The sequence below is a fragment of the Aquarana catesbeiana genome, linkage group LG03 (genome assembly GCF_042186555.1).
Source record: "Aquarana catesbeiana isolate 2022-GZ linkage group LG03, ASM4218655v1, whole genome shotgun sequence".
NCBI lineage: Eukaryota > Metazoa > Chordata > Amphibia > Anura > Ranidae > Aquarana > Aquarana catesbeiana.
Window position 1 is genome coordinate 52,561,183 of NC_133326.1, and position 25,006 is coordinate 52,586,188.

Below are 25,006 nucleotides of genomic sequence, written 5' to 3' on the forward strand. Positions count from 1 at the left end.
TTTTTTTTGTTTTCCTACTATTGTATTTGCAATTGTAAGAAAAATATTTTTCAAAATAAAACCTACCAGGTCTATGCCTTGCGACCTAGCGAAGAGGCTGACATAGTGTGCATGGAGTCTGTACAATATTACTGGCTTTTGTCTCAGGAATAATATATATATATTTTTTTAATCCCTGATAAAACATGCCTGATCTCGGCTTCTGAAATTGAGGCCTAATAAAAGGGATGACATAATGTGCATGGGGTCTGTAACAACCACGGGGAACCACGGGAAGACAGTGATTATCGCGAGCGGCTATAGCAGCCACTAGTGATAATCTCAGGTAAAACCCAGCATGCTGGTGGTACCCAAGTTGATCGATTGATCAACTTGGTACATTTAGCCTGCCCACACATGGTTCGAATCTCGGCCGGTTCAGGATTTAATCCACGTATGGCCAGCCTAAGGGGAAACCTGGAGGAACATTTTTTCAGGAAAGGTCATTTTTTTTAATCTCTTCTATTAGGCTACTTTCACACGGAGGCATTTTTCAGGCGCTTTTGGGCTAAAAATAGTGCCTGTAAAGCACCTGAAAAAACCCCCCACTAAGAGCACCTACCAAGATAGATGTCCAAATTATGGTAAAGAAAGGAGTAGAGTGGATGTGGCGATGCTAGTGCACATTGTGCTAAAATAGATCACAGTATAAAATAAAAATAAAAAATGACAATGTGACAAAGTGCTAAGTGCGTGCAATAAATATTCAAATTGAGTACCAATTCTAATTTATAAGCAATCCTAATTAAAACATAATTTAATCTGTCACAGTTATCTCAAACAAAGTACTAACATGCTAGTAATACTGACATTAAAGTGCTACAACAAAAATCCTTTAGACCCCTTTCACACTGAGCCGCGGGCAGCGTTAGCGGTAAACTGCAACTAGTTGTAGCGGCGCTTTACCAGCGTTATTCGGCCGCTAGCAGGGGTTAAAAGCCAAAGAAAGGGTTAAATGCGCCTGTGTAGCCCCGCTGCGCTTTGCAAGCACTTCGGCAATGGTGTCTATTCATTTCAATGGGCATTGGGCAGGAACAGTGGAGGAGCGGGGTACACCCCGCTCCTCCACCTCCTCAAAGATGCTGTTTGCAGGACTTTTTTTTAATGTCCTCCCAGCGCAGCGCCCCAGTGTGAAAGCACTCACACTTTCACATTGGGGTGGCAGGGGAGGCATTTTTCAGGCACTTTACAGGCGCTATTTTTAGCCCTTTAGCGCCTGAAAAACGCCTCAGTGTGAAAGGGGTCTTAGTGAAATAAGTCCATTGATGATCCAGTGTCCCATCCATCCAATATAAAAATATCGAATGGATGGGACACAGGATCACCAATAGACTTATTTCACTCAGGCCCGGTTCACACCTATGCGAATTGGATGCGACCTACACCACATTCCAATTCGCATTACATTTTAAAATACGTTCATTTGAATGAGGCTGGTTCACATATGTGCGTTGCATTTGCACTCCGCATTGCCCAAAAAAAGTGTGCGTTTTCTGGGCATTGCGGTGCAAATTTCAAGCACATTATCTTCTATGGGAACGCACCTGATTCGCAGATGCATTCCGTTGTGAACAGGATAAAATCCTGACCTGATCCTGATCAAAAACTGACGTGAAACGCTGAACATCTACTTTGTCAATTAGCTGTGAAAATGGAGCTTCAATTCGCATTGCGCATGTGTGAACCCAGCCTAAAGGATTTTTGTTGTAGCGCTGGAATATCAGTACTATGTAATAATCCACTATTGTTAAACAACTGGGTGGGCTCGGGGGGGGGGGGGGGCAATTAGAGCCTCAGGCAAAAAAAAAAAAACCCGATTGAAATCCATGCATCTGGCGCCCTGCATGTAAATTCGAGACCAGGCGCATGGATTAGGGAGGTGGCGCCCCTGCGCACCGTATGGACGGGCTGCCTTGACTTTAAACAATATTTTAGCGATTGAGTTTACATTTACACTAAGATTTGAGAACAGATCTACTTTAAGAAGCAGTACGAGGCCACTTTCAAGGCATTTTCTGTTCAAGGGCCCCATGAAAGAAGTAAGATGATCTCATGCAGCCCTAAAAACCAGAGTCTGCTGTAGATATAGTATAACGCCAAGTGCTGTCATTCTATTATAAGATCCCTAATCTGCAGAGAAAAGGATGATGGCAAATTTGCTGGTATTTCATGCTTACCTCATCCTGTTAACACGTCTTTGGATGTTTTGTTCTTTTCAGGTAGAATGGAAATGTTCTGGAAAACTTGCCTGTATTATTATCCAGCGAGATTAATCAAATGAATACCCTGATACTGTATTATATATTAGTAATGACAATTCAGTCTGCTTTTGGCTTTTATGAATGATGTGGAAAATGATTCCACCGGCAGACAAAGTGAGACTTAACAGAACATTTGCTGTCAATTTAATCACAGGCTTTGATTTAATTGTTTTCCATGCAAGTGATTGGTGCAGTAAGAATAGAATGGTGAGAACTGTGCGGGAATTATTTTAGAAGCAAAGCACACTTCAGAACAGTAAGTCCTGTTATTGCTGATTATGAGGCACAGTTGGCTTGTTTACCGGATCTTTCTTAAACCGCTCAAAGTCAGACACGTATTTTGCGTGCCCCAAGCCACTGTCTGAAATATGCACAGTTTTTCCTTTCGTAATCCTGCAGAATTGTCATGGTCATCCAAGCACTATAGTACTAAAGTAGGACCACGGGCAAAATCCAAAATTAAATATATTATGCAGTCTATCACTAGCATTAACACAGCAGTTTTTGTTTTTCTCAGTCCCCGTAACATAGTTTTATTTCTTTGACAGTAGATCAGTTACTTTTCCACTTCCTGTAATAGGGTGACAATGTTGTTCAGCCTGCAGTGAAATCACTCAGCAGCATTGACAGCCTGTGGACAGGTTAAACGTAACCACTTGACCGCCGGAAGATTTACTCCTATTCATGACCATTCATTTTTTCATTTCATTTTTATTTACTTTTTAATTTTTTGTGATATGGCACTGTGTTACTTTAACAATTGCGTGGTCGTATGTCCTTTTTTTCCCAGAAATAGAGCTTTCATTTGGTGGTATTTGATCACCTCTGCGTTTTTTATTTTTTGCGCTATAAACAAAAAAAAAAATGTAAAAAAGTTGCGCTACTGGTGAATCTAAAGCAAAAAGAAAAAAATACCAATCAGCATCAACAACGTGATCAATTGTGTATAGAAAATAGAAATATATAAGATGCAGTGCTTATAAGAAAATTCCCCTGGATAACCCTTAGGGGTGAATATTCAACTGGTGAGTCATAAATGGTGAAAAACAAATAGTATGCTAGTGCACACTGAAACCAATAGTGTGTAAATGATAACATAACAAAATGTATGTATAACATAACAAATGCTGAAAAACGCTTGTATAAATAAAACATAAGCTAAAAATAGTGAAAAGTCCGTGATGAACAAAGAGCGTATCTAAAAACTCCTCTAAGTGGTGCTGTATAGTCTATTAAGGAAGCATTTGGAGGATGTTTCTTCTAATGGTGGTAAAAGAGAGAGAGTAAAACTTCTCCATGCAGCAATCACAGGTGTGAATATAGAACAACAGAGAGAGTGAATACTCTTACCCCAATACGTGGACATACTCGCCGTACGGCGGTGGGTCAAACAGGCATCAAGCAGTTGTTTCCAGCATGGTAAATGTTTCACACCAGGAACTCAAGATGACATCCCCCGCGGTTTATAGCCTATTGTGCTTGCTTTACCACAATGTTTTTTTTATTTCATGTGATCACTTCAGATACGCATCATGATGGATGGTCTGTACATTTTTTAGCTTTTGTTTTAATAAATATTTTCTATCTTGGGTTTACCTGCATTATGTGGAGGCCCTTTTTTGTCCCTTTTCTCCCCTTATGATTTGGATTACCGATTGGAGGATTGTATACACCGGCTAGCTGGTTCTTGATCTGAGGACTAGGTACGCCTGTCATCTTGAGTTCCTGGTGTGAAACATTTACCATCCACCCTCTTGGATGCGGATGCGGGTATACACCATCGTACCATAAAAGGTCCCGGTCGGAGAGCCTGCTGGAAACAACTGTTTGATGCCTGTTTGACCCACCGCCATATAGCGAGTGTGTCCACGTGTTGGGGTAAGAGTATTCACTCTCTCTGTTGTTCTATATGCACACCTGTGATTGCTGCATGGAGAAGTTTTACTCTCTCTCTTTTACCACCATTAGAAGAAACATCCTCCAATGCTTCCTTTAATAGACTATACAGCACCACTCTTTGTTCATCACAGACTTTTCACTATTTTTGGCTTATGTTTTATTTATACAAGCATTTTTCAGCATTTGTTATGTTATACATGAATTTTTATTGTGTTATCATTTACGCACTATTGGTTTCAGTGTGCACTAGCATACTATTTGTTTTTCACCATTTATGACTCACCAGTTGAATATTCACCCCTAAGGGTTATCCTGGGGAATTTTCCTAAAAGCGCTGCATCTTATACATTTCTATTTTATAAGCAAAAAAAAGACCAACAATTTTGAAAAAAAAAAAAAAACAATATTTTTTATTTTCTGCTATAAAACATATCCAATAAAAAAAATGTATTCTGCTACATATTTTTGGTAAAAAAAAAATCCTAATAGCGTATATTGATTGGTTTGAACAAACGTTATAGCGTCTATAAACTATGGGATCTTTTTATTTATTTTTATTTACATATTATTTTACTAGTAATGGCGGCGATCAGCGACTTATAATGGGACTGCGATGAAAGGGTTAAATGTGTTCCTAGCCTGTGTTTTACTAAACTGTGGGAGATGCTTTTACTAGGGGAAGGCATTGATCCATGTCCCTGCTTTGCAAATCCATACAGGATCCATCCCTTCCTTTACTGTCAGAACGGCAATCTGCTTGTTTACATAGACAGACCACCATTCTGCCACTCCGCTGGATGATTGGCGGGTGCCGGCGGACATCAAGTCCGCGTTACCCGCCGATGGGCGAGTTGCCGCTGTTGCGAACGTGCGCCCCCTACGCGGTAGAGCGGGTCACGTATATATACACATAACACAAGAAAGGAATGTGGGACTTTGAATGAGGCAATTGACTTGTGGAGGTAGAGTGGTTAGTTATTTCCTATTAACAGGCATTGGTGCACCATATGCAACAGAGCTGATGTGAAAACAAAGGAAGATACACATACATATTAATAATTACATAGTACTCAATGAATTTTGAATGTATAAAAGGTATATATGGGCCAGTGAATAGATAATGAGCCAGACTTTACTGAGCACCCCATGGAAACTCGACATGTTTCATGGCTATATGCCATTCATCAGGAGTTAGGTACAGAGACTGGGGTCCCATCTTCCTCAATGCTAGCCAAGCACAGTGCTTTAGCCGACCTGTGAGCATAGACCCCTTTTTCCCCATGAGGTCTTTTCTCCCCTTAGGGGTAAGAATATATTAACTAATACTACATATCCATTTGTATTTAGAGTTTATCTCTGTACCTAACTGTGTACATATATGTATTTATACCATTTTATCAATATTCGATACTTCTCATGTGCTGCCAAGCTGACATATATGTATCCATTATGTTCATGCCATGTGTATATATATATATATATATATATATATATATATATATATGTATGTATATAAAATTACTTTTTTACTTGTTTCATACTATTGTCACAATCAAATAATGTTTACTAACCACTCTACCTCCACAAGTCAATTGACTCATTCAAAGTCCCACATTCCTTTCTTATTTACCCGAATCAGGGATGGAGGTACCTTCATTGTGCCTCATTTAAAGCGGTTGTATATCTGCACAGATTTTTTTTTTTTAAAAACAAAAAAACCTGCAAGGCAAAGGCATAATCAGCTAGTATGCAGCACATACTAGCTCATTATGAAATACTCACCTTAGAACGAGGCCTTGGCATCTGATCCCAGTCCACACCGAGGGAGCTGACATGTTCCTTCTGCGTTTCTTCCGCGCTTCACTCCTACGCATGCATGCAGGTGTTTTCTTCCTGGCAAGGTCCGGCAGTGCCTGGCGGACCTTCAAAGCGCATGCGCCGCTGACTTTAGCGGCTGCATGCAAAGTAAATATTTCCTAAACCGTACAGGTTTAGGAGATATTAGTTTTACCTACAGGTAAGCCTTATTATGGGTTTACCTGTAGGTAAAAGTAAAAATAAGGGTATACAACCACTTTAACCTCCCTGGCGGTTTTCCCGAGTGTGGCTCAGAGTTAAATTTCGGCACCATTAGCAGTAACCCCGAGGCACACTTGGGATTGCATTGCAGGATCCTAGTGTGGTATACTTACCTTGCCCCGAGGATCCTGCGATGTCCTCTGCTGTGTCCGTGGGCTCTGTCCTCCGCCCCAAGCCTCTCTGTGCCGGGCTCCGTTCCCTGCGAGCGTAACTACGCACGTGGGCGGAGCCCGGCGGCAAATTCAAAAAAGTGAAAAACCATAATACATACAGTATACTGTAATCTTACAGACTACATTACTGTATGAAATTATTTCACATCCCTTTTGTCCCCAGTGCTTTGTCCAGTGCCCTGCATGTAGTTTTTTTTGTATATACTGTTCTTTCTGCCTGTTAACTTGAGATTGTCCATAGCAACCAAAGTGTCCCTTTATGTCAAAAGAAGTTTTAGACCAGCTACAGCGATAATAAATTAGAACACTTGCAGAATTGAGAGATAGTGAATCGTGGGAAAATTAATTTTATTATTATTATATTATTATTTTCTATAATTATTTATAGTTATTTATTATATTTTAATTTATGATTTTGTGTTTCAAACTTTATCATACCCGGGATATCTACTAGGCTCTTGGTGGACAGATTTAAGTGTGTTATTGTTAAGAATTACAGGCCTACAATATAAAACGCCAAATTTCTATGCAAAATAATTGTACCGCTTTGAGACGCAAAAATCTGACATTTGTAAATATACACCTGACCTGGTGTAGAGGTGCCTCCCTGTAGCAATAAAACTGCTATAGGGCGGACATTAAGGCTAACTTCACCTTTTGGACCATGTTACACCCATATTTAGGCCCTACTAATAATTCAAAAATTAAATGAACGTTCCTGAAACCAACACTTTTGAATTGAAATCCTCTAGTGTATGGCATGCTTTAGTGGACATGTTGTTTTTAAAATGGTTCTAAAGGCTGGACATTTTTTACATGCATTCCCTGCATTAAGGTAAAATAAGTCCCTATATTTGTAGTGCCCCCTCACCGCCCTGTACACTTACCTGAGCCTGATCTTGATCCAGTGCCGTGAACTTGAACAGCGGATCTCTCCTTCTCTCCTCTCTCAGAGGCAGCAGCAGGAGCCAATGGCAAGCAAATTGTGTGAGCAGAGAGAAGGGCTGAGCCATGTTGTGTGTGTCAATAGATGCACACAGCCTGGCTTGGGAGCGAGCCCGTGGGAGCACCCCCATAAGAATATAAGAAGTAACATTCTATGGTGGAGCACTGAGAAGAGGAGGAGCCCAGAATGTCCCTGGGGGATCTGAGAAGAGGGGGCTATATTGTACAGAGCAGGTAAGTACAACATGTTTATTATTTTAATAAAATAAACAATTATGTTTTACAATCACTTTAACCACTTGCTGACCAGCTCATGCAGTATACTGCGGCAGGTTGGCTCTCCTGCACAAACCGAGGTACCTGTATATCAGTCCGTGCAACAAGGGAGCGTGCCCGCAGGTCCGATGTCCGCCGGTGACCTGCGATTACTGTGTACAGAGGCAGAACAGGGAACTGTCTATGTAAACAAGGTGATTCCTCGTCCTGCCTAATGACATGTCAGAGATCTTCTGTTCCCAGTGATCGGGAACAATGATCTCTGTCATGTCCCAGTAAGCCCATCCCCCTATAGATAAAACACACCCAGGGAACACACTTAACCCCTTGATCACCTCCTAGCGTTAACCCCTTCCCTGCCAGTGTCATTTTTACATTGATAAGTGCATTTTTATAGCACTGATCAATGTAATAATGTCACTGGTCCCCAAAAAGTGTCATTTGGGGTCAGATTTGTCCACCGCAATGTCGCAGTCCCGCTAAAAATTGCAGATTGCCGCCATTACCAACAAGAACAATAAAAAGTAAATAAAAGTCCCTAAATCTATCCTGTAGTTTGTATACGCGATAACTTTTGTGCAAACCAATCAATTTACGCCTATTGCAGGTTTTTTTAACAAAAATATGTAGAAGAATATATATCGGCCTAAACTGATGAATACATTTTTTATATATATATTATTATTTTTTTTTGCATATGTATTATAGCAGAAAGTAAAAAAAAGTTTTTTGTTTTTTTTTAAATTGTTGGTCTTTTTTTGTTTATAGCGCAAAAAATAAAAACCGTAAAAAAGTACAACAATTTTGTTTGGGTACAGCATCACACAACTGCGCAATTGTCAGTTAAAGAGACGCAGTGCCGCATCGCAAAAAATGGTCTGGTCATTAAAGGGGCAAATCCTTCTGGGGCTGAAGTGGTTAATAGACTTTAAGTGCTAGGTTCATCTTTTTTATGAAAATAGAGTTAGGTACCTGGTAACTTTTTTTCTAAGAAGTCTTCCAGGGCAGCATCTGAGAGATAGGCTCCTCCTCCCTGAAACAGGAAACACATTAGTCCACCATTATATTTCACAGTCTTACCTGTGTGCCTCAGTTGTATTAAAGCACCGAAGGAAATCTCAGTAAATCTTAAAAGCTCCCCCATTGTACCTGGTATTTGTCTTTTCAAGGGTGGGAACTAGTGCTGCCCTGGAAGACTTCTTAGAAAAAGAGTTACCAGGTACCTAACTCTATTTTCTCGAATCGTCTTCTAGGGCAGCATCTGAGAGGATGTATCAAGCAATACTTACTAGGGTGGGGATAGAGACTGGAGCGCCTTGCGACCAAGTGCCTGGTCTTGGTCAGACAGCTGGTCTATGCGGTAGTGCCTTGCAAAGGCACTGAAGCTAGACCATGTCTCTGCCCTGCAGATCTGCTCCGGAGTTGCCCCTGCTTTCTCTGCTTTCTCTGCGACCGAGGTAGCCCAGGCTCTGGTTGTGTGTGCTCTGATCCCGCTTGGCGGAGTGAGGTTTTGTGCCTCATAGGTTGTCTGCATTGCCATTCTTATCCATCTGCTGATGGTATTCTTGGAAGCCTGTTTCCCTTTGTTGACTCCTGCATAAAGGACAAAAAGGGAGGTCGTTCTTCGCCAATCCTTCATTCTTTCGAAGTATGTTTTCCACGTTGAGTTTGTTGTAAGTGTCTTTTTTCGCTATCCATAGTTTTTGGAAGCAAAGGTATGATGATATTTTGGGTTCTATGGAATGTTGAGGGGACCTTGGGTAGAAAGGCCGGTTCTGGAGAGAGAATTATTTTTTCTCAATGTATTAGGCAGTATGGTTCCATTATAGACAGTGCTTGGATTTTGCTCACTCTTCTGGCTGATACTAGGGCCACAAGAAGTACAGTCTTTAAGGTGAGGTTTTTGTCTGAGCCATCTTCCATCGGTTCAAATGGAGGGGAAAGAAATCCTCTAAGTACTGTGGGCATGTCCCAAGTTGGAGCTCTATTCATTTTGGCTGGTCTAGCTCTTTTGAGTGACATCAGGAATCGCTTTATCAGCGGGTCCTCTGCTAGTCTTTGTGTCCATGAATGAGGAGAGTGCTGCAACATGTACCTTCAGCGTACTTGGGGAAATATTTTTGTCTGCTCCATCTTGTAGAAAATCCAGGATTGTTGGGATTATTCCTCTTTTGGAATACGGTTTGTTTCTATTCCAGGAGACAAACTTTTTCCTCACTTTCTCGTAGATCGCCCTAGTTACGGGCTTCCTGCTGTTTAGAATGGTATTGATCCCATTGTCTGACAATCCTTTGTTCTGAAGTCTCACCCCTTCAGTACCCAGGCCGAAAGCTTTAGGATTCTGTGGTTCAGGTGGTTGACTGGGCCCTGTGATAGGAGATCTGGCCGGTCCGTCAGTGTCAGCTGAGGCTGGATGCTGAGGTTTTTCAAGTGGCTGAACCATGCCCTTTGTGGCCAGTGCGGTGCTATTAGTATCACCATTGCTCTCTCTGCCTTTATTTTTTGAATCACCCTTGGTATTGTGGCAGTTGGAGGGAATGCTTAGCATAGTTGCCATCCCCAGCTCTGGTTGAAGGCGTCTACTCCGCTGTTGCCATCTGTGGGGTCCAGAGAGAAGAATGTTGGTGATTTTGCATTCGCTTTGGAGGCGAATAGATCTACCTCGGGTACTCCCCACTTTTGAGTGATTTGTGCGAAGGTCGCTTGGTTCAGAGACCACTCCGTCTGTTTTATGGTCTTCCGGGTCAGGAAATTTGCCAGCGCATTGTCTGTTCCTTTCAGGTAGATACCTGATATCGACTTTGTTTAATTCTGCCCATAGTAGGATTTTCTCCGTCAGCTTCATCAAGCTTCAGGACTTTGTCCCAGCTTGCCTGTTTAGGTATACCACAGTCGTGACGTTGTCGGATTGTAACTTTACGTTTCTCCCCTGTATTGCTGGTTTGAACCCTTTTAATGCTTCCCCCACAGCTTTTAGCTCTCTAATGCTTGAGGAGACTTGGGACCATTTGGAGGTCCATTTTCCCTGTGAGCAGAGGCCTTCCAAGTGTGCCCCCCAGCTTAGGGTATTGGCATCGGTGGTGATCCCGATTGGCTCGGATTGGGCACATTTGTGTCCTTCGATGTATCGAAGTAGATTGAGACACCATTGTAGTGTTAGTTTGACTGTGGTTGGAACAGGAATGGACCTGTCTAGGGATGAGTGGCTGCCATCCCACTGGGACAGAATGTAGTTCTGTAGAGGTCTCATGTGAATCTGTGCCGAGGTGATAGCTGGAATAGAAGACGTCATCAGTCCTAGTACGGTCATACCTTGTCTGATTGTTATGGCGTTGGTCCTTATTAGGAAGGTTACTGTCTGTGTGATTTTTTCGTTCTTTTCTTCCGTTAGAAAGGTTTTCGTTAATCTGGAGTCTAGTATATAGCCCAGATATACCACTCACTGGCTTGGGGTCATCTGTGACTTTTCTGCATGTGTAGAGCTGTGTATTGTGGGTGCAGCGTAGTTGCTGGCCCTTGTACTGCGAACCTCAGGAATTTCTGATGACCCTCCTTTATGCGGACATGTAGGTAGGCATCCTGTAGGTCTATTGTCGCCATAAATGTCTCCTGTAAAAGGATGTTCCCTAGGTGTGTCACTCTCCAGAAGTTCTTGAAGCTGGGTTAGCCAGATTGATAAAGTCTGGGCTGTGCAGGTGGAAGCTATTGCCGGATTTCCATGGGGTCGCTTAAGGTACCCGCGTCGTCAAAGGCCAAGTCAGATTTATTTGTGACTTTTGCCAGAGAAGCATCCACTTTGGGGCATTTAGCCCAGGTTTTGGTGTCTGTCTCTGCAAACGGGTCTGCGTTTGACTGTGGCTGGCATGAAGAGTTTTTTCTCTGGGTCTTCCCGCTCTTTTTTTAAAGATATCTTTAAGAGTTTGGTGTGCAGGGAATGTTCTAGGCTTCCTGGGTTTTAGCTCTTTATACATCTTGTCATGTATTGTGAGTTCTGCGAATTTATGTTCTTTAATACCTAGCGTGTCCGCTATGGCTATTAGAAGGCTATTCGTATCCTCTGATAGAAATAAAGTTGCCCTCTGAAACCGCATCTTCCTCGTCGGAGTCTGAGAAAAGTTCATTCTCCAATTCGGATTCATCCGAATCCTCTTCTTGTTCTGTCTGTTCCCTGTTACCTGAAGGAAAGCATATCCTGCGGTAGACGGGGTATTGGTCTGACTGACGCTTGATGGAGCTTCTAACTTTTTAATTGCCATGGTGCTCCCTTGAAAGAGTTGAGCAGATCTTTCAGATACCCTTGCGATTCTTTGGCCACCATTTTGTCTATACATTTTTGATATAGGGGTTTTTTCCCCATTCTGGGGAAAACCGGTGGCTGCATGGAGCACATGTTTCGTTGCTTTCCACTTCCCTTTCCTCAGGGGTCTTTGCCTGAAATCAAGCGCAAAAAAGGTCCCTGTGAGGTAGGTGGGTAAAGGCTGCCTGTAAGTAGGCAGTTTTACAGTAAGGTTAAGACAGAGGTGACTCTGGAGTATTCTGGCTTACCTTGGAGCTGTCCAGGCTTGCAGGAACTGCAGGGCAGGGTGGAGAAGCGTCAGACATGGTCAGCCACCAGGATCCTCTGCTTAGAGGGGCCTTTTTAACTGCTTCCTGCTTAAGCTCCGGCCCCGCCCCCAGCTGACCCTGTGCAGGTTGGTGGATATACCTGCACATGCCGCTGCCATTGGTATCCTCCCTTCTGGGCCCAATAGGGAGGGGGACTCTGCTGCAGTATGCATGTATATTGATATATTTGCTATTAAAAAAAATCCTTTTTTTTTTTTTTTAAATTTAAAATTCCCGCCCCCGGAAGTGATGTAAACATAGCCCATTCTGTATCCCTGGAAGCAGGCTCCAGGAAAATGGCCACTAACCCGGAAGTGTCTCCGGCGCCATCTTGGTACACCCCACCGAGCCTCCATGAGGAGAGGCTTGTTGTGCGGTGTGTAGAGGACGCCGATCGCACCGAAAACACCGGCAATCAAGCGGGCGGCGGGTGCGGACATCACAGGGGTAGGAGAGGAACAAAAAATAAGCCTTGAGGCACCTACCCGTCCGGCAGGGCAGCGGCTGTAATCAGAGGGTAAGGCATCCATGCACCCACAGCACTGTACGCTCTTCATGTCTGGGAGTATGTTGCCAGAGTTTGCACGTGGAGTTCCCTGGTGAAAAAACTGCGGCAGGTCCCTTGAGCAGCGGCATGGGGGAAGTGTCAGTGCATTATTGCAGCTTGGGGGGATGATTGTAGACCCCTCTGTAGGGGTGAAATCTCAGGCAGAGCAATACTGCTCAAAAATGCTGCCCCTGCTCGCCCTCCCAAGGCCCGCAGGGCTGGATGGGATGCTGGCAGGGGGTCTCCTGCAACTAGCACAGAGACTGAAGTAAAATAACAAACGTTTCTTTTGCAGCTCCTGTGGGTCCGGAGGAAACACAAACAACTGAGGCACGCAGGTAAGACTGTGAAATTTATAATGGTGGACTAATGTGTTTCCTGTTTCAGGGAGGAGGAGCCTCTCTCTCAGATGCTGCCCTGGATGATGATTCGAGAAAATAGCCTATGCAGTCAAGGGGCCCCAGTAGATATAAAAAAAAACTGTGCAATTTTGTAAAGCAGCCGTTGAGGAACCCTTGAAGTAGCAGGGAACCCCTGCTAAAAATGACTATATCTACAACTCCTGATACGTTAGTGGGACGGTCAGTGGGAAGAATGCTCATTACACTTGTCATCATTTGGAAGAATTACCTTCTTCACAGATAGCTAAAAAAATCAATGGTGTCAGTAGGAACTTATCTGAGAGGCAGACATTGCTCATTGCTCAAGGAACCCCTAGCAACCACTGGAGGAACCCTGGTTGACAAACCCTGTTGTAAAGTGTTCATTAATTTTATTGTCATACCTGTAGGCTGTTTCACAGTTATCATTTATCTTTTGACATCCAGCGCAGCTCACCCACCCACTCCTGGGCTGCCAGACAGTAATAATAATAATACTTCAACGGCCATGCTTTCAATTACATATCAATACCTATCGGATTCACTGGAAACATCAGACCTGCATTTTTGAAGGTCTATAACACTTTTGTTACAGCCCCCTGATCATCAGTTCTCCAGGTAGTCGCCTGTAGCAGCAGCTGTCACCTTGTACCATTCTGCCTCCTAGCTCTTTGGTCACTCTTGAGCTCCAAAGCAGTACAGGTAAACAGGATTGTGCTTCAAATCACCTGGGATCAGTGAGAACCCAGATTGTCGGCAACCAGTGCAAGCCACACGCCCTGCCTAAGTACGGATATCAAGTTTGCTTGGAAGACAGTGCTGGACTGGTGCCGCTCGTGCTGCCTAGCGGCAAGTTACTGTGTGGCAGGTGTAGAGGGGATTGCTTCCAATGGGTTGTATCCCAATTGTAGGTGGTAAGTGATCGACTCCGTTAGGGTCTAGGGCTGCTACCTTTCTGATAACGGCAATGGAGGCGTTACTGCAGTGAACACTTTGGGTGATTGGAGAGAAGAGCCCGATGTCCAAAAAGAGAAAGGTCTCACTTGATGAATTTTATAGTTTTTTTATAGTATTTATTGAAGATATAAGTAAACAAGTAGAACCAACGCGTTTCAGGGGAATTGCCTCCACCTTCTTCAGGGCTGAATTTATTGAAGAGTGGTTAATTTTGAGAGGATTTAATTTGATTAGTAGCTCTGCATTGGCCAGCCTTGTGGAGCAGAGACAGCAAGAGGGAGATGTTGGTGCCTGGAAATTTAAATGTTTGACAGGAGGTGTGGTCTTGATAATAAGTACGCCAGACTTTCCTAGTACAGACTCACCCCCCCTCCTCCTAATCCATCAGTAAAGACTCCCCCCTTCCCCCAGTACAGACTCCCCTCCAGTGTAGATCTCCTCTCTCAACTTAACCGGTGCAGTGGAATTTCAGAGTGCTGAGAGGTCCTTCCATCGGCTGTTTTGGAGCTGAGGAGGAGCCTCCCCTTGGTTCTGAATAGCTGCTGCCAGGTGGGCAGAAGTGACACTGCAGCACAAAAAGAAACAAATGTTGGGCAGCTGGCCAGCTCCAGAGGAGTTATGGCATCTAAAGCAGAGCAAACCCACCACATGTCCCTAAGTACTCCACTGCCTGGGACTTACAAATTCTCCTATAGTATATCGGTCAGAAAACTGATACATAGTCACAGAGTTTTAAACAAACATAAAACCAGAATACTGTAACTTTTAGTTATTTAAAACAAAGTAAAAGCTATTACAAATGTCAGCTCTAGCATTCCAACTTAGTCTAAATCCACAGTTTCTTTTAAAAAAAAAAAAAAAAAAAAAAAGGGTTTGAAGTGGACCTAAATCCATCAGTTTAACAGTTTTCCAAAACAGTTACATTCAAGGCATACCGTGAATGATAAGACCCCTTTCACACGGGGCAGAATTGATCCGAACGGATCTGCCTGTCCGCTGAGCAGGCGGATAACAAGTCTGTGTCCATTCCGCTATGCAGAACGGACACGGCCCGCTGCTCTCCTCTATAGGACGGTCGGATGGAAATGGACTGCATTTCCGTTTGCATCTGATTGTCATCCGATCCGCTGGACGGATAGTGAAGTATCCTCATTCGTCTGTTTTTATCAGATTTTATCAGATCGGATGCCGGCAGGTGTCAGCGGACACATGTCCGCTGACATCCGCCACCCCATAGAGAACAATAAGTGGTACAATTGGGTCTGCCTGAAACACGGACATGTGGACTCGATCAGTCCACTGATGTGAAGGGCGTCTAACTGTCACAGTTGCTTGTGCTCTCAAATGAATTGTTAAGCCATAAAAGGCTGGTGTCATAACCAGTGGCAGCCGGTGGTAATTTTTTGGGGGGGGCAGCAAGCAATACCACCCCACCCGGTCAGTCAGTCAGGTGGGCCTGGTGCACTTACCCCATCTATGGTGGGTAGCGCTTCTCCCAGGCTTCACCGGCAGCTTCCCTTGCTCTGCGGTGGCGGCAACGGCTTTTCCTTCCCCTGCCCTCCACGGGCATTGCAGTGGCTTCTTTTTCCTCCCTCCTCCTCGGCGGTCAATTGGGACTCTTCTCTTTTCGGCCACTCGGAAAACGGGTCTCAGACCTGCTACTAATTGGACGGATTGAGGATCAGTGTTTTAATAGCGAATACTCATTTGCTGTTGTAACACCTGGGTGGGCACCTGGCGCAATGCTCTGCGTCCCAAGCCCGACCGAATTTGAAGCCTATTAGAGCCTTTGGCTCTAATCAGGTGCTTCAAAAATATACCCCCAAAGCTTTAATTCATGCACCCGGCATCCTGAAAGGGGCCGGACCCATGAATAGGGGGTGACGGTGTTCTGTCAAAATAGCGGCCGTGGATAGAGGGGGTGGTGTTCGGGCACCCCTAATGGACAGGCCACCACTGTTCATAACTGACCGTAGCTCAAACGATTGCCTAATCAATTGCTGCTTTGATTGCCCGTCTGTTGCCCGCCAGGCCGCCCCCCCCAGCCCCGCACTTACCCTGTCCAGGTCGCAGCTTCGGTGGCTTCCCCCTGCATCTTCTTCTGAGTCCCGGCAGTCGCTTCTCCTCCCGGCCAATCGGGTCTCAGTTTCCCGTTTCCTGATTGGCTGGGATGAAAAGCAGGAAGACATTAGCGAATATTAATTTGCTAATGTCACACAAGTGGGTGGACTCGGGGCACAGTGCTCTGCGCCCGGAGCCCCCCCTTTTTGAAGCCAATTAGAGCCTCAGGCTCTAATCATGTAAAAAACCCCATTGAAATCCATGCCTCCAGCATCCTGTATGGAGATTAAGGGCTGGGCACATGGATTAGGGAGGTGGCGCCCCGGCGCCCCTTATGAGCAGCCGCCACTGCAGGTAATACCTGTATAAAGTTCTAAGAATATTTTTTGATATAGTGGGCCTTTAAAATGTGACTAAAGGCAATTTTTTTAGATTTGGATAGAGTGTTGAGGGACTAAAACCACTGTCAGGGCCTTGTTAGGGAGAGTCACTCTCTTTAATTATCCTGATTATAAAGGTCACCAGGAATGAAGGTAAGGTTGAATCCAAAATTTTGAGTTGACACCAGAACAAGAATAGAGGGGAAATTTTCCAGTGGGGACACTTGTTCCCGTGAGAACTGTCTCCATTAAGGATTTCCCTCACATTGGAAAGATGTCCTATCATTTACTGTTGAGTCTACAGGACAGGAAATAAAAAATTTCCCTAACGAGACACAGATGGAAAAAAAAAAACCGACAGCAATTTTAACCATCTCCACTCTATTCTACTTTTATGCAGGAGATGAAGTGAAAAAAAAAAAAGACGTTTATAGACTGGTAAGATGTGACACAGAGAAAAGGGTTGTCACTGACCTGGCAATGCATTGTGGCAGGAGTTTATAAAAAGCCTGGCTGAACAATATTACAAATATTCTGAAAGTTAAAACAGTTCATTTACAGGTATTCCATCTGTGTTTTTAGTTACCTGCATCTTTAAAAACCGTCAGCATACAGGTTGTAAACAGACAAGTGAGACTAAGAATTCAAAATCTGATAAAGATGCACTGACCCTTGTCTTGTGTACATACAGATGTCATTTAACACAGAGATATATGAAGTTTTTCATTGTGGATGGTATCTAGCAGTGCCAGGACAAGGCTATCTAGAGTCCAGGATGAACATGCCAAACAGCGCCCCTCGAAGATATATGAACATTATGTGTTAGCAATAAAATAAAAAGCAAATCTGCCCCCCTGCTGAAATCCCTCCTCCCAGCACAAATCTTTGCCCCAAATCCTCTCTCTCCCCAAGTCCCCCCAGTACACCCCCCCCCACAAAAAAAAAAATCACTCCTCCTAGCACAACCCCCCCCCCCCCCCTGGACACATCCTCTCCCCCGCACTCCATATCCCCTCTCCCAGCACAAATCCCCCAATTGTCCCTACTGGCACAAATCCCCCTCTCCAAAAAAGAATTCCGTTCTTAGCACAAATCCCCTTTCCCCTCTACCATAGCACCTCTTCTAGCACAAACACCCCAAATCCCTCTTCCTAGCACAAATCCTCTTCCTCCATCCCCCTTCCCAACACAAATCCCCCCTTTCCTAGCACCCCCCCCCCAAATTTCCCTCTCTAGAACAATTCTTACCCCCTGCTGCCCCCCCCTGAATTCCCCACCCAACACAAATCCCACCCCCCAAATCTCCTTGTGGCGCCCCCCCCCCATCTCACATGATACCGCAGTGCCCAGGACAGCCACCCCTCCTGCCCACCCCTTCCCCTGGCCCTGGTACCAACAGATAAGGTCCATCCTTCAAAGTGTACAATACCTTTGTTGTTGGCTCCAATTTAAGTGCTCTTTTTAGAACAGACATGGCTTCTTCATACTCTCCTCTCTCTGATAGCACCTGCAAAAGATTCAAAGACAATGACAACTAACAACGATGGGCAAATAAATGTTCACATAATGAGCGTTTCATATTTATTTTTTTTCGCACCTGTTCCAATAGGTGTTATATTTAAAGTAGCCTTGCTCTAACTGAAAGAATAAATGAATTTAATGCATGAAGTAAAGTCAATTTAACGTTAATGTAAACCAGCTAAGTACATGCGAGGTGCATCAAGACAAAAGGTGTGTAAAATTTTAAAATTGTTTTTCTTTTAACCATAGCTTGAGAAGAAAAGCCTGTTCCCTGTCATCAAGCTGCAGAGAAGGAAATTTGCTCTCCTTATGGATGCAGTAGTCTGTTCGCAGATGTGCAGAATTTTCCACAGTCCTGTCCCAGTGTAGCCACCATGCTCTAAACTGGGGTGCACTTATCAGGTCTTCCCTTCAGCTCGCTGTTGCTGCTGCTTCTGTCTGCTTCAGAAAAAAGGCAGAATAGAAAGAAACTGCCAAAAAGAGCATATAGCAAAGCCTTAGGGGTATGCAAGTATAGCTATTATTACCTGCAGTCAGGAGACACTGTGCAGCATCCCTGCTGTGAAGCTATATTCTCCTAGTGTTTAGCCTGGATTCTGTGCTGTAATTTCCTGAATATAAAGTGACTGAGCTCCACGGGTAAAGCAAATAATCTTGGGAAATGTAGTCCAGGGAGCCAAGATTATTTTCAGCTGGACTACAGATACCACTTGGCTGGAAAAGAACAGGATGCTTGGAAAGGAGATAAAAGGCTTGTGAGCTGGCAGGATCTTTCTCTTGGAACCCCAGCCTGGATTTGAAAGCAAGGACTCTGTGTCAGGCAGTGCTGTGTGCAAGAGAGAGAGAGTCATCGTGTGTGCATTCAAGGAGTATACATTGCCAGCCTCATCTGGTTTTTCGGTGGCAGCCTGGAGGCCAATCCTGCTCCATCAACATGAGATCCAGCTGGGCCACGGCGCAACGCAGTGCAAGGTCGGATGCCATTCTCTGAGCTAGGACCCTGAAGGAGTCGCTGTAAAGCATTTACACCTTATCTTCAACACCACCAGTCACAGGGATCAGTAAGCGGGCACCTGCCCATCCTCTCCTGATAGAGACACTGCATGTAGACAACGCTGTTTTTCTTTCTGCCTACACCTGTAGAACCCTGTGCCACACTTACACCTGGTCAAGTAGCTACAGTGTTCATCTTGTGCCAAAATATCACAGACACACTTTGTATCCCCTGCCTGCTAGGATAAATCAGTCTAAAGCCTCATACACATGATAGGACTTTGTACAAACTTTCCCTTGGATTTTTGTACAAAGGGCGTTGGCCATAAGTTTGTATTGCATACACACGGCAGAACTTTTTCAGCCAACTTTCACCAAATCACGTGGTTTTTCAGCTCTTTACCACCACCCTTTGGTCAACTTCTGTATTGTTGTCTGATATTGTGTCAATCTTGCCGCTTTTATCGGCGAGATTGACACCTTGTGAGCCGGGTTCACACTGGTGCGGGGATCCGACTTGGATCCCCACCAATGCCAGGCACTGTGTTTGGTATGAGTCTTGAGGGGGAACTCCACGCCAAATTTTATGACATGACCACGCCCCCTTATGATGTCACAGTGCCAGCATGCCCCTGGACTGTGACGTCATAAGGGGGCGGGGTCACCGCCTATATAAGTCATTGCAGAGCGCTCAGACAGCATTACAGCGGGAGAGAGCGTTGTGTCAACATTGGAAGAAGAGAAGAGGGAAGAAGACGACGCAGAAGTCCGGGCCACCGCTAGCAAAAGAGCGGCAGAAGATAGCGGAGGAGCCGGCAGAAGAACCGGACACTGGGAGAATAGGTCGAACACCAGGAGAAGAGGCCAGAGAGCGGGAGAAGACCCAGACACCGCGAGAAGAGGCCGGAGAGAGGGGCGAAGTCAGAAGAAGACCCCTGAGGTCGGAAGAAGACCCCAGGAGCTGTCTAATAAATTACTATAAAAACCTGTGTAGTGTGTTTTTTTTTTATTGACACTTTTTTTTTTCAGGGCTCCACCTCCCCCCAAAGCACCCACCCCCCATGTTGAGGGCATGCGGCCTGGTACGGTTCGGGGGGGGGGCGCTCGCTTGTCCCCACCCCCTTTCCTGACTGGCCGGGCTGCGTGCTCGGATAAGGGTCTGGTATGGATTTTCGTCATTCTTTCGGCGTAGGGGGTTCCCCTTGAAATCCATACCAGACCGAAGAGCCTGGTATTCCCCCAGAGGGGAATTCCCTCTCACGCCCGCCGCAGTAGGAAAATGTGTTTTTCCTATTGCAGCCAGCGCGAGATGTACAGTACCCTGTCGCCGAGAACCAGCGCGATGGGATCGCGCTGGAAACATTCTCGCGGCTGCGTACTGTAGTTTGTACAAAAGTCCGATCGTTTTGTGTACACACGATGGATTTGCTCCATCGGACTTTTGTTGCCGGAAAGTTTGTGCATTCGCACAGCCAACATAAGTCCGATGGAAACAGAAAAAGTTTGTCCGATGGAGCGTACACACGGTCGGATGTTGCTTCAAAACAGCTAATTTGCATGTTTGTTGTCAAAACGTCCGATCGTGTGTACGGGCCTTAAATTGCTAATCTGCTATTCAGGATATCCTCAGACATAAATCAGCTAAGTGCTAGCTGAAGATTCACGGGCTTCACTTCTTCAAAGGGACTAAACCTAGCTTCCCCCATTACAAGGGATTGAAATTTGTAGTGCTAGAAAGGCCTTGTTTTACCTGGGACTCTACCTCTTAAAGGAGCAGGGTAAAGTTTTACAGCTTAAGCCTTTTGCATTGGACTGCATGCGATATTATAATTTGTCTGGACCTGTAAGTTGAGGTACAGAAGGGAGTGGTCTGATATAGCTAAAGGTCATTCCTCTGCCCTCCTTCTGCCTGTTCTCATAGGTTTTATTTGTCTAAACAGGGTTTTTACTATATCTAATTGCTCTTTATATTCTGCAATCAGTTATTATTTGTTGCTATTATTGTCTCTGTCATCAGCAATACTTTCCAAGAGGTACTGCTATAAGAAAAAAGTTTTTGTCATTAAACTTTAATGCCTTTATTGCCTCAGTAAACAAAGTTCAACTATTTTATTCCATGTGTGTGTGTGCTTCTAATTGTCTTGATTACTGCTAAAAATGTCTGAACCCAGGTGTCAGAGAGGTGTCGGAGGACTTGCAAGGTCGGGGCAACCAGTGGGGTATTGATTCAACAAGCAGCCCTTATGGGGGGGAAGCGACACAAGACCTAATAAGCAAATAACATTATTGCAATAGTTATATTGCAAAATGCAATTATCTTTACATTAGTGTGAATGTAGGGATAGTTCAGTCAGTGTGAGTGTAGTGGCCATTTAACACAGTATATTTTATTGCGTTACTGCAAGTTTAACGCCGTATTTTTCAGTGCGTTAAGTGCCATTTAACGCAGTACATTTCTGTGTGTTAGTGCAGTATATTTCAGTTGCATTACTGCAAGTTTAACGCCATACAGTGCAGTGCGTTACTGCAAGCTTAATGCCATATATTTCGGTGCGTTACGTGCTTTTTACTGCAGTACATTTCTGGGCGTTACTGCACGCTTAATGCAGTATATTTCAGTTGCATTACTGCAAGTTTAACGCTGTACAGTTCAGTGCGTTAGTGCAAGTTTAATGCCATATAGTTCTGTGCATTACTGCAAGTTTAACATTGTATAGTTCTGTGTGTTACTGCAAGTTTAACGCTGTATATTTCATTGCGTTATTGCAAGTTTAACACCATATATTTCATTGCCTTACTGCAAGTTTAATGCCATATAGTTCTGTGCATTACTGCAAGTTTAACGCTGTATATTTCATTGCGTTACTGCAAGTTTAACGCCATATAGTTCTCTGCGTTACTGCAAGTTTAACGCTGTATATTTCATTGCGTTACTGCAAGTTTACCACCATATAGTTCTGAACGTTACTGCAAGTTTAATGCTGTGTATTTCATTGCATTACTGCAAGTTAAAAGCGATATGTCTCTGTGCGTTACTGCAAGTTTAATGCGGTATATTTCATTGCGTTACTGCAAGTTTAACGCCATATAGTTCTATGCGTTACTGCACGTTTAACGCTGTATATTTCATTGCATTACTGCAAGTTTAACATCATATAGTTCTGTGCGTTACTGCAAGTTTAACGCTGTATATTTCATTGCGTTACTGCAAGTTTAACACCATATAGTTCTGAGCGTTACTGCAAGTTTAATGCTGTATATTTCATTGTGTTACTGCAAATTTAATGCCATATAGTTCTGTGCATTACTGCAAGTTTAACGCTGTATATTTAATTGCATTACTGCAAGTATAACGCCATATAGTTCTGTGCATTACTGCAAGTTTAATGCTGTATATTTCATTGCGTTACTGCAAGTTTAACACCATATATTTCATTGCATTACTGCAAGTTTAGCGCCATATAGTTCTGTGCGTTACTGTAAGTTTAATGCCGTATATTTCATTGCGTGACTGCAAGTTTAACGCCATATAGTTATGTGCGTTACTGCAATTTTAAAGCCGTATATTTCATTGCAGTACTGCAAGTTTAACGCCATATAGTTCTGTGCGATACTGCACGTTTGACGCAGTATATTACTGTATATTATAGTGTATTCGTGGAGTGTGTCTGTGTAGTAAGTACTCAAATTAAAGTACTTCCACATACACATTTACACATCTTTATTACACTTTGCTACTAAGCACCCTCCACCCCCCCATTATGTCTGTGAGGATAGCAAGGAGAGGCAGACATTCACATGCCACTGTAAGGGGGCCAGCAGCATATGTAATTACAGGCAAAGGTGGACATGGTCAGTCCTCAGGCAGGGCATCATTTACTCTGTTTAGTGATGTTGCCGTGCTATCCAGCCACAGCATACAGAGGAGGTGGTGGACTGGCTTACTAAACCGTACTCATCCTCCTCTGTCACGCAAGCATAGACTAGTGCACAGTCCCCTGCAACTGCCAGAGTGGCTAAACCTGCCTCCTTGTTCACAGCTATTCCTGCGATAGCCCCAGCATCAGGCATAGGGGAGTCAATGGAGTTGCGGTCCATGGTCTCCCTCATGTTTCAAAGCCTGCGAAAGGTTACAGTGTCATGGAATTTAGTTTTGAGGCTTCTTTTGGTCAAGAGAGGAGCAGTAGAGAAGCTACCTAAGTCATGTATTTCTCATTTTTTTAGTCCTCATTGCCCAGGGCTGTCAGCTTCCCCATCCCATCGGCAGCATCTGCATCACATGGTGGATGATTATCTAGGGGCGAAAACAGAGATGGTGAGCTTTCCATTCAACGATCTACTGGCTTACTGGGTCATGAGAATAGACCACTGGCCAGAACTTGCCCAGTATGCTATTGAGCTTCTGGGCTGTCTTGCATCAAGCATGCTTTCCAAAATGGCATTCAGTGCTGCTGGAGGTTTTGTTACTGATCATAGAACGCGTCTGTCCACAGACTCTGTGGACCATCTGACTTTTAGCAAAATGAATCAGTCCTGGATTACCAGCAGCTATGAAGCCCCTGATACCAATGTCGCCGATTGAGTGTTTTTTGGATGTGGAATCTCTGCAGGACTTCTAGGCTGCCTAGTGTTGTGGGTTTTAAATTCATTTGGAAGAATGTTTTTGGTGTAGGTTTTATGGGCTCAATTAACACCCCAAGACCAATTTTTCTGCACCTGTTTGACAGGTGCATATCATTGCAATTTTTGACAACAAGGTCAATTCTTGCTTTCATCAGGAGTACCTCTATAGAATTACGGTGTGAAGGCCCCACCGACACCCTAAGACCAATTTTTCCGAACCTGTTTGACAGGTGCATATCATTGCAATTTTTGACAGAAAGGCCAATTCTTGCTTTCATCAAGAGTACCTCTACAAGAGTAATTCTACAGGAGGACAGTCATGCAGGGAAAGGCATCCAGTGAGACGCCACATCTGCATGTGTAGGAATGCTGTTTCCTATGGCAACAGTCTTAAACTCAAAGTGTAACAGTTCCTTCACTTCCACTACAATCACTTCTCGTAGTTCTTCAGCCCACTGAGCTCCCAGTCTCTCACTAGACTAAATGATTCACTGCCATGGAATCCCTTGAGCTCTTCCAATCTTCAATGTAGTATCTTCCTAAAGTGTCACCCCGGCTTCTCTGCTGGGTCCCTAGCTTGGCTTCATACCCGCTGAAAGTGGTTGTAAACCCTAGGACAAAGAAAGAACCTGCAAGACAAAGGCATAATGAGCTAGTATGCATAGCATACTAGCTCATTATGAATCACTTACCTGAGATCGAAGCCCCTGCAGCCATCCTCGTACACCACTCCGGTGGCCGACATTGCTCCCGAAGTTACATCCGGGTATCGCGGGCTCCAGCGCTGTGACTGGCCGGAGCCGTGATGACATCACTCCTGCGCATGCGCGCGGGAGCCGCCGGTAACGGCACACTCACTGAAGCAGCGGCACGTACGTGCCGTTGCTTCAGTTTGCTACAGTGTAATGTGCCAGTGACGTCGGCACATGCAAATACAGAGGATATCTCCTAAACCATTTAGGAGATATCCAGGGTAGCTACAGGTAAGCCTTATTATAGGCTTACCTGTAGCAAAAAGTGCAGCAAAAAGTGTGTTGTAAGGGTTTACAACCACTTGGAGTTTCCCGATTCTTCACCGTCCCCAATTGGTGAGAATACTGCTCCGGTACTTGCTTCAGCTATTCACTGTGGTCCCAGTGGCAGAAGAGAAGCAATTCCAGACTTATGCCCTGTACACACGGTAGGACTTTGTTCGGACATTCTGACAACAAAATCCTAGGATTTTTTCCGACGGATGTTGACTCAAACTTGTCTTGCATACACACGG

General features: G+C 44.3%; 1 protein-coding gene across 1 annotated transcript in view; it reads right to left on the bottom strand.

Moving 5' to 3' along the window:
- LOC141131363 (peptidyl-prolyl cis-trans isomerase FKBP8-like) overlaps nt 1-25,006 on the bottom strand; it is a 75,178-nt gene that overhangs the window by 18,605 nt on the left and 31,567 nt on the right. The window contains exon 6 of the mRNA XM_073618527.1: nt 18,032-18,109. Coding sequence (XP_073474628.1) covers nt 18,032-18,109 — 78 coding nt within the window. The remainder of the gene's footprint in view (nt 1-18,031; nt 18,110-25,006) is intronic.